This window comes from Hevea brasiliensis, chromosome 7 (assembly GCF_030052815.1).
Source record: "Hevea brasiliensis isolate MT/VB/25A 57/8 chromosome 7, ASM3005281v1, whole genome shotgun sequence".
Classification (NCBI taxonomy): Eukaryota; Viridiplantae; Streptophyta; class Magnoliopsida; order Malpighiales; family Euphorbiaceae; genus Hevea; species Hevea brasiliensis.
In genome coordinates this window covers 94,551,387-94,562,075 of record NC_079499.1, presented here as the reverse complement: position 1 = coordinate 94,562,075, position 10,689 = coordinate 94,551,387, and the positions used below count along the sequence as shown (strand labels likewise).

The window sequence follows — 10,689 nt, the reverse complement described above, 5'->3', positions numbered from 1 at the left end:
CTAATTTATGATACTTTGTGCTAGAGATACTGTAACTCATATTCTTGAAAACTTAAGAATAGAATTTTTAATAAAATATCAATAGACCTTTTCTATTACACATAAATACATCATGTAAACGGAAAAGTAAAATTGCCTTTTATTAATAAAATATGTACAAGATACATACTAAACGATATGCTCTAGGGCATACTACTAACAGAGTCCAAATTCACATGTTGGACAAGTGGGAGAACTCAAGTTCTCTTTTTGAACAGAATAAACTTCTATAGCCGGAAGCATGACTTTCGATAACCGAAAGTCCCGTCGACAATGGGGGTATTTATAGCCCACCTAGTTTTATTTTTTCAAAAAAAGTCAAATATCCTCTCCCTCTCTGCACTATTGTTACATGCAATGGTATGAATGAGTCTTTGTTAGGGAAATTTTGTGTTTGAAGTCTTGGAATCCTTGGGACACTTTAAGATCAAGGGTGAATTGAAGATTTCATTCATCAATTCTCTTCTTTCTCAAGCTCAGGGGAAAAGAGGTAATTTTTCTTTTCTTTTTGATCTTTTAGAGGGATTTAAGCATATTTATGAATGTTAGGTTGTATAGCTTTTCTTTGCATGTGAGGTTTAAGAAGTTTTAATCTTGGTATGGTTAAGTAAGAGTTAACGCATGTTGGGGGGGGGGGGGGGGTTTGACCTTTTTGTTGCAATTGTATGGTTTTTTGCAAGTTTGGTCAAAGTTTCAAATCTTAAAGGCCTAAATTAGTTAGTTCTTACATAGTCTAAAGTAATATAGGTTTTTGAGTTAAATTTGGCATGTGATCTTTAATGTTTTCTTGAGTTAAGTTAGGAGAAAACTTAATCCTTAATCTTTACTGGTCGCATGTGAGCTCAATGAGATATTTTCAAGTTGTTGTATGCTCTAGAAATGTGCATTAAGGTTTGATAAAGTTTTAGAAGCCTTGAGGTTGAGTTTGGTGTATTTGTGGGATGAAGTTCTACAGCATTCAACTAAGGAATTTTGGAAATTCTCCAGTTTGACTGCTGAAAATCAATGTTTTGGCAGCGGGAGTAGCTTCTGTACCTTAAGTAAGTTTAGGGTCCAAGAATTTAGCAACCGCAGTGGCTACTGCACGAAAAGGGTAGTCGAAGTTCAAGATTAGGGTAGTCGAAGTTCAAGATTAGGGTAGTCAAAGTCCAAGACTTTGATAGCTAAAGTCCAAGACTTCGGCAGCCGAAGTGGGTTCTACCAGACTTATTTTCTCTTTTTTTTTTCTAAGGTTCAAAAACTTGATTTAAGGGTCCAAAATGATCTAGAATAGATTGTTTAATGTATATGCAGAGTTTTAGAGTTTTGAATAACTCATTAGGTTTTGATGTTTAAAGGATCAGACTTGAGAGATTCGAAAAGCTAAGGATCCAAGGCTAGCTACCATTCGAGTGAGGTATTTGATAGGTTACAAGAGATGAGCAACACTAACCTTAATGATTGTAAATGTATTTAAATAAACTCATGATCATCTACATGCATCATTTCACTATTTATTAGATGTATGTATCTGAAACACAAATGTATTTTATTTCTGCATATTTATTGTTGATGGATGATGGATATTCGATGGCTCACTGGTTTCTCCCATGTTATGGATATGTTTTATGATATGGATCATACATGATATGATATGGTAAGACCAGGTGAGGCCTAATAAGCCCCTGGCTCACTACTTATTAAGCGGAAGTCCTGAGGAGCCTCTGTGTGAGCCGGGCATATTGAATCTGTTACGTATTTAAGCAGAAGTCCTGAGGCCTCTATATGAGCTGGACATATTGAATTTGGAGAATCATTGGTGACAATTTTATCTTATGTGAAATGTTTATGATTTGAAAACTCATTTGGATGATACAATGCATATGTATGAAATGAGCAAGATAATTCATATATGTTTGGTTAGTTTACTCACTAAGCTTTTAGAAGCTTACCTCTTTCCCCTAACCCCAGATGCAGGAATAGATATGTTTTTGGGAAGCTAGCAACAAAAGGAGCCCTAGACTTGTTATGTATATTTGATATTGTTAGACTGGACATGTAAAATGTTAATGGATAGATATTGTTCTTGGTTGTCAAAGTAATGTATTAAGATTTGTTTAGTAAAGCATGTATGAGCGTTGCCTAAATTGTAAGCATACTCTTGTTCTCTATATATAACTGTAAGAATCACACTTTGGTGTTCTTTACTGAATAATGTGAAAATATTCAAATTCTGAGCCATTTTAAAAGAGACATAAAAAGTTTGATGTGAATGTCAAAGCGTGGTTGCTATGAGTTTGCTTAAAATTTGGTCGTTATGAAAAATATTTTTATATTTATCAAGTTTTTAGACTTATTATGAGATCTGATAGGTTTAAACTGACCTGATTCCTAACGCCGATTATGATATCTAATTTAGATAATTACATAATTAATAAAAAATTTAAAATATTACATTAATTTGTATATTAAAATTAATATATATATATATATATATATATATATATATATATATATATATTAAAATTATTAATGACCAATGTGCATTATATTAATTATATTTTGCATTATCTAACTTGATAGGTATTATATCCAAATCCATACACTTTCAATCCATTTATAAATAAATGAATTTTATATTTATAAATAATACTATAAATGTATTTTATAATTTTTATAAAAATCTCGGGAGACAAATCGCAAAGGCACAAAATGGGAACCTATGCCGAAAGATAAAAAGTCAACTATATCATGCTGGAAGCGACCCACCTCTTTTTTATAATCAGACGGCTAAAGAAGATGCTTTGACTTGATCTGCCTCAACCACAACGTCCCCCTTGAGACCACATCCACATTCATCGGGTCTCACCAGACGTCTTTCTTTCTTCTTCGGAATAGACGTCAATTGCCCTTTCGTTCCCTCACCTTCACATTGTATAACATTACTTATATGGGACTATCATTGTTGTTTTCTTCTACGTGACATAATATATATTTTACTGAAAATATACAAAATTATTACAAAAAATAAAAGAAAATATATTTAAATATTTCTTCTAATTTTAATTTTTTTCTAATGTAAAAAATAAAAATAAAAATAAAAATGACAACGAAACGAAAAAATGACGGGTCACTTCCTCTCACCTCATAAATAGAAAAGTATAAATTTTAAATATAATTCTAATAATATAAACATATATTTTTTAAAAAATTATTTATATATTTAAATATATAAATATATATATATAAATAAATTATTTTTTTTAAAATACTAATATTTTTTTTTATAAAAAATAATAATAAAAAAGTGCGATTGTGGTTGGATCTTATTCGTGCGTACAGGTTTGACGGCAAATGCTAGAGTGACGGGTCAGTGAGCTACGTTTTGGTCGATAGGGTACTGTAACCGATGCCATCATTTTGACCAGACCGTAAGGGAAGGGACGACCCTTCCCTTTACCCTTTATCAACACCCCATTCCTCTTCGTTTTCTTTTCACCGACTTTAATTTCTTCTTTTTCTGCTCTTTTGTTTTGTTTCTCTCTTTCTTTCATGGTCTTGTTTCAGTAGTCATGGCTGTAGACCTCATGATGGCTTTTAGGAACGATGGTTTTGTTACTAAATTGGAAGAGAACGCAGTCCAAGAGGCTGCTTCAGGTCTCGAGAGTGTCAACAAGCTCATCAGATTGCTCTCGCAGCAAAATCAAGAAAAGCTTCAATCTTCATCATCACCTTCTTCGACCTCAAGATCTTCAATGGATATAGACATGGATTGCAAGGCAGCTGCAGATGTTGCCGTTTCTAAATTCAAGAAAGTTATTTCTCTTCTGGGTCGAACCAGGACCGGCCATGCTCGCTTTAGAAGAGCTCCTGTGGCTACTCCTCTGAGCCACAGCCAAATTAGCCAAGAAAATCAAGTTCTTGACAGTAAGGTTTATTATGCTACGCCGATCCAGCAGATTCCTCCTCCTCCTCCGGTTCCTAATCATTATTACCATGATTTTTCTTCTATGGCGGTGATGCCAAAGAATAATGGGGTGATTAGTGATAAGAAAGAATCGTCTACCACCATCAATTTTTCTTATCCCTCAGCTGGGAACTCCTTTGCGTCTTCCTTGACGGGTGATGCGACAGATAGTAAACAGCTATCGTCTTCATCAGCGTTTCAGATTCAGATTACCAATATGTCTCAGGTTTCATCAGCTGGAAAGCCTCCCCTTTCTTCATCTTCCTTGAAGAGGAAGTGTAGCTCTGAAAATCTGGGTTCTGGCAAGTGCAGTGGATCGTCTGGTCGGTGCCATTGCTCTAAGAAGAGGTACCTCTCTCTTTCAAATAATTTTTTATTACTACTTTTTTTTTTAAATATATATATATATATATATATATATATATATATATATATATATATATATATATATATATATATGTATGTTAACCTGGATCTTGGTTTTGATTTATTGTAGCAGAAAGTTGAGACTGAGGAGAGTGGTGAGGGTTCCAGCAATTAGCCTGAAGATGGCTGATATTCCACCAGATGATTACTCCTGGAGAAAATATGGACAAAAACCCATTAAAGGGTCTCCACATCCTAGGTATATATACCTACATACATGCTTCTCAAGAATTAGTCTGGTCATAGATTTCTCTTATTTTTATCTACTGTTGCTTAGCTTAGTTTCTGTATATTAATTATGATGCATTAATTGCTATTTCAAAATAATAATTAACCAATTAGGACTACTGATCCCTTGATTAATATGCTGTTCTTGATATATGTTTGTGTTAAACAGAGGCTACTACAAGTGCAGTAGCGTCAGAGGTTGCCCAGCACGTAAGCATGTGGAGAGAGCTTTAGACGATCCATCAATGCTCGTTGTCACCTACGAAGGAGAGCACAGTCACACTCTCTCCATTGCAGAGACAACCAATCTCATCTTAGAATCCTCATAGATTTAATCACCGTCATCATCATCCCATCATCAACAAGAACAAAACTGTAACAAAAAACAGTTCTAAACTAGTGGGATTTAGTTTTATTTCAACGTCAAGTGTAGGAAGGGCAAATAGTTAGTAACAGTAGCTAAGAGCTATGGATAATGGAATTGAGAGAAATTCTCAAAAGCTTTAATCTCAAAAGGAGATTAATGGGGTTTGGTTCATTTCATTTCTCTCTGTAAAATATTTCAAATTCCTCATCTTCTTTATTTATTTATTTATTTATTGTTTTGCTGCATCTTTTTCAATTGAGAAACTATGAACCCAATTGGCCATTTTGTTAAGAAAAGAAAAAGGAAGGAAAGATGGTGGGATTTGGTATTAGATTTGGATCTTAAAGTAAAGGAGAAATCAAAAGCAAAGTGGAAATTCAATTCTTTATGGAATTTTTAAAACTTGATTGCTTGCTTGCTTTTGTTCGGTTTGTTGTATTTGGATGCCTAATTCTTACTTTTCTTGCATCATCCTTTGATTAAAATAGTAGAAGAAAAGGACTGGGTCAAACTATGGCGGACAAGCATGTTAAGTTTGAGAAATTGTTCAGTGTTTTCAATACATATAAATGATCGTTCACATGGTACCATGCTAATTAATTGATAAGACTTAAATTTGTCAAATTACATCGATGCATGAAAATTAGCTGATAATAGTAATAATAGGAATAATAATAATGGATGATTGGTGCAAGAATAATAATGTGGAAGCGTAGACAAAAGTGTGAGTTAAATGAATGCGAAAGAACAATGGGCAAAAGTCAAAATGGGTGGGTGGGAGAATTGATTAAGCAAAATGGTCATACAAGGGACCCTACAATGTTTGAAATAATTAGAAATGTTGGTTGTGATTGCTTTCGCTTTGCTCAACGTCAACGTTGATATACAAAAAACAAAAAAAAGGACCCTCTTCAAGCTGAATTCGGCCATCATTATCAATTCTATCATACACACACACACTTAATAGTTTAGTTGATGGGTTTGATAGAACAATAATAATAATAATAATGGTTCCAATTAAAATACCTGTGGTTGAAATGTCGATTTCATGCCAAAGTACAAAAAAGAAACAGGGGATTTGATTTGCTTTCGCGTGCTCTGCTGTTGCTTGCTTGGCTTGCGCCCCGTTGCTTAGGCCAAAGCCAAAGACCATCGCCTGGATCTTTGGTGTTCTTTTCTTCCGTTCTTATTTGCGTTTGCATCTTCACGTGTCGATCCATTAAGAATAAACAGAGAATCTTATGTCCACACACCAGCATCACTCGAGAACAAGTCAACCTTGCGGCCTGCAGGCGTATAGACAACGTTTCTGCCATGGTTTTGAAATCCTGATTATCCGATTTATCAAATCAAAAAATTTCAAAAATTAGATCTATAATTGGTTTGAATAACTTTTAATTAATCATTCCCTTTGATTATCGATCATACAAATCAACTGAATTTTTTTTTATTTTTTTATAAAAAATATGTTATTTTATATTTCTGATAGTTAATTTGAGAAAAATTAATAAGATATGGGATAAATTGTATTGGGGTTCGAGTATAATTTAATTTAAATTAAAAAATTAAATTGATTTAATTTAAAATTAAAGATTTAAAATTTATTTTTTATAAATTGATTTGATTTAAATTTTTTATTTAAATATTTTAATATATTTAGTTAAATTTAATTTTTTAAGAAAAAATTGATAAAATTAAATTGAATTGAATAATTTTTTTATTGAATGTTAATAAATCTCAAATTAAAATTAAATAATAAATATAATTAAAATTAATTATGAAAAGATTCTAAAATATATATAAAAAATAAAACCTAAATTGATAAATTAAATTAATTAAATTAAATTTTTTATTCTAATTCTATTCTATTTGATTTAATTTATTAAAAATTTAATTTAATTTATTATAAATTTCTGTTGATTTGATTTTTCAATTATTCAGATGAACCTAATGCGTTGCGGCTCCCTCTCCATTCCCATAGTCAGTCCAAGATCTACTTTATCGGCTTCTTAGTAAAATGTTAATAAAGAGATAATTGTTATTTTATAATTTTTAATATTTATTAATATTATTTAAATATTTAAAAAAATATATATTAATTTTTTATTTTATTAATATTTATATCTTCTTATACAATTAAATATTAATTTTAATAATTTAAATTAATAATTACTTTTAAAAAAATTAAAATTTATTAAAATAATATTTAATGAAATGAAAAATTAACTTACTTATTTTTAAATATTTAAATAATATTAATAAAAATTAAAAATTATAAAAATAACAATTACTCTTATTATCTTTTTAACCTTTTATCAAAGACGAGATTTTTTAAAAGTTACAATTTAGTTTATGAGGTTTTAATTATATCCATATTAGTTTTTATATTTTTAAAATAGCTTTTTCAATCTTAAAATTTGAATAAACTAATATGTTCATATTATTAGAGCTACAATTCAATTATCATTAACTTTAATAAAAATATCAAAATATTCTTTAACTATATTTTCTTTCTAAGGTAATTTAATCCTTTAAATTTAGAAAAATTTGAAAATTAATTTTTATAAATTATATAATTATTAAAAATAAAAAATTAATTACTTTAAAATTCTTAAAAATTTTAGTTAATTACAAAACTATCTATATAATTTAAAAAATATCTCTAAATATTATAATTATTTACAAATAACCTTTATATTTTTATAATGAATAAACATATAAGAATTAATTTGTAAATGGTTATAATTATTAAACTAAGAATTAATTACTTTAAAATCTTTATATCATTTTATTAATAACATATTCATCCTTACATTTTAACAATATAATATAAAACATAAATATAATTTAATAGTTAATTTTATAAAATTTTACCCTATTAATTAATAGTTAATTTTGTAAAATTCACTATTAATTATGATAAAAATCTTAACATGTAATTTCCAATAAGTTTAATTTTTAAAATTGAAACAATTACAATTTTTAATTTTGCCACATCAAAGGCTATTTTTTTAATAAATCAAAATCTCAAGAACTATTTTTTTTATATTGGAATTTATAAATGAAGGACATTTTGATTTTTTTTTTTTTGAATTAACGATAATTTAAAAGGAAAATTAGACTAATAGACTAATATATAAATTTTTAAAATATTAAAGATTAAATAAATATATTTAAAAAATACAAAAATTAATATATAATTTCACTAAATCTTAGTGATTAATTTATATGTTTTGTTAAATCTTAAAAAGTAAATTATTTTAGATATAAAATATAATATAGAGTATTTTAATTATTTTTATTAAAACTAATGACGAACTAATTGTAATTCTAACAGTATTAACTAAACTGTATATTTATTAAAATATCAAAAACTCATATAAGTTTTGCAAAACTTCAAAGAACAAATTTTAATTTTTTTTTTCAAATAATGAGAGAAATTTTAAGATTTATAAATCATGAATTTATATTTAAAAGAACGTGTAATTTTTTTAAACAAGATTTTTTAAAAATGTTTAAAAATCTTTTATCTTTCAACTCATTAAATTAATAAATTAAATAGATGTTCTCTTACATTTTAAAACATTTTTCCTTTTTCTTAAATAATAAAAAATTATAAAAATTAAAAAATATGAAAAACCCGACTTTAAAAATTAAAATTCCTTTCCTTCAAAATCGTATTTTACTCATTCCTCCCTCTCCCTCCTCATGGTCTCATTTCTAACCCAATGTCGTACTCCTCCAGTCCTAGACGCCTTCTCTGTTTTACTCAACGACAACAGCAATCAGAGGACGATACCTCTCTGTCTTTGCAGATACGGCGTCGTTTTGCTGCTTGCACCCCCAGGCCAGTACCTAAGGGGAAAGCCTGGAGTGGAGCGGGCATGGTCCCACTGGACGAAGTTGCGCCGACATAAGTTGATTGTTGCTCTAGTGGCGGACAAGTCGGAACTGCCGTTTCGAATGCTTCGTAGAAAATACGGGGTTGAGGCTGCTTATATTCAGATGTTGCATTCCAGGATTTTCTCTGAGAACGACAAGAATATAAACCAGGAATCACCACTTGTCAGGTAAACTCAGTTTTATATACTTGAGTTGGATCTGTTCTTCCCATTACTACAATTTTGAGATGCATTTCTGAGAACAATTGCAGGAGGATCGCCCATTATTTATCCTGTTTTGTGCCAATGATCCAGACTTGATGGAAACTGCACCGAGGGTGGAACCTTATTGTGATTACTTTAACATTAATCTGGGGTAATATTCTTAACAAATCATCTCTAAGAAAATACTTTTTCAATGTCATTACAATAACTTTTATAGCATGTGCTGTAACCTTATTTTATTACAAGTTTTAGGTTTAGTTCCTGTTTCTCTGATTCTTAGAGTAGGGATCTATCCTTGATAAGAGTATAAAGTTCACTAGTCTCTAGCATGTTTTGAATCATAGGAAATAGTTGCTGAAATGGCGTAATTACATTAATTAGTGGTGACAGTGACAGTGTTGATTTTGTTCACACTGGATATAGTTTGGAGTGAGTAGTTAATGGCAGTCGATGATAATAATGGCATTGATGCTGGTAGAAATAGTAATCGTTAGGATGACAGCTGTGGCTGTAGGGGTGGAGTGCATATAATAGTCACGGTGGTTGTAAAGACGGCAATGATGGTGGTTAGAAATTGGAACTAAATATCTTAGATATTATGCAATTCAAATTTCCTGCCGCTAGCTTTCTCAGCCAAAAAGAATGAGGTGATCACACTTGAATTGATGAAAGGTAACATAAATTCCAATTTCCAAGCTTGTATGCATGGTTCTAGCAATGGACTGAAACCTTATGCATAAAATGTAATTGGCTCTAATGGCATCTACGCAGGTGTCCACAGTGAATTGCAAAAAGGGGAACTATGGAGCTTTCTTAATGGATAATCTTCCACTCGTCAAATGTTTAGTTGAGAAGTTGTCTCACAACCTTCATGTTCATGTTCTTGCAAAATCTCCGTGATCCCAAAACTAGAGGATACTATTAATTATGCTAGAATGTTGAAGGAAGTTGGTTGTTCCCTTTTAGCTGTCCATTGTAAACTAGAGATGAGAAAGATGGAAAGAAATTCGGGCTGAATGGAAGGCCATCAAGGCTGTAAAGAGTTGTGTCAAAAAATGTTCAGATTTGTTTGGAAGAGAATGGTGTTGATGGGTGCTTTTCAGCTGAGTCTCTTGTTGAGAATCCAGCTCTTTTTGCTGGATTTCAGACAGCTAAATGGTTAACCGGTGATAAAGAAAGCAGCAGAGATGGAAAACTGGACCAGGCAGATGTGTTAGTGGAGTATTTGAAGCTTTGTATACCCTGTACAATGGAGAATGATCTGCTCTCAATGCACAATCTAGACTGACCTTCGAATTTTTATATAATTTAGTAGATCAACTCAGAGAGCTAGGTGTGAGGATTCCACTGTATCTGAAGGATGTGGAAGTCGATATTCAGGAGGCAGAAGTTTCTGCAAATGGTTTGGCCAATTGAATTTTGCAATGCTTAGCACCTTATTCACACCCATGGCAAACCTATGTAGCATGGAAATGGAAACGCGGACACGGGGAAATGCGGAAACGGACACCGAGAAACGGCATTTTAAAAAACATAGGAAACGGAAACGTGGGGGAAACGTGTAAATATAAAAAATA

At 30.8% G+C, this 10,689-nt stretch overlaps 1 protein-coding gene and 1 pseudogene across 2 annotated transcripts; both read left to right on the top strand.

Moving 5' to 3' along the window:
- The first annotated feature begins 3,471 nt into the window (after window positions 1–3,471).
- LOC110659777 (probable WRKY transcription factor 15) lies at window positions 3,472–5,251 on the top strand. 2 transcript variants are annotated; one of them, XM_058150194.1, is made up of 3 exons: window positions 3,472–4,333; window positions 4,485–4,610; window positions 4,809–5,251. In XM_058150194.1, exons 1-3 carry the CDS (start codon window positions 3,591–3,593, stop codon window positions 4,966–4,968), a joined length of 1,029 nt encoding a protein of 342 aa, XP_058006177.1. In that variant the 5' UTR covers window positions 3,472–3,590; the 3' UTR covers window positions 4,969–5,251. The 2 variants fall into 2 exon arrangements, with proteins under 2 accessions (XP_058006177.1, XP_058006176.1); XM_058150193.1 differs by having other exon boundaries at window positions 4,482–4,610.
- A 3,459-nt stretch (window positions 5,252–8,710) lies between these two features.
- LOC110659770 (uncharacterized) lies at window positions 8,711–10,689 on the top strand (annotated as a pseudogene).

Excerpts from the sequence above, each read along its gene's own strand:
- LOC110659777 (XM_058150193.1), top strand. The coding sequence starts at position 3,591 with ATGGCTGTAGACCTCATGATGGCTTTTAGGAACGATGGTTTTGTTACT. Across the intron at positions 4,334-4,481 it reads TGCCATTGCTCTAAGAAGAG|CAGAAAGTTGAGACTGAGGA; the intron begins GTACCTCTCTCT and ends GATTTATTGTAG. Across the intron at positions 4,611-4,808 it reads AAAGGGTCTCCACATCCTAG|AGGCTACTACAAGTGCAGTA; the intron begins GTATATATACCT and ends TGTGTTAAACAG.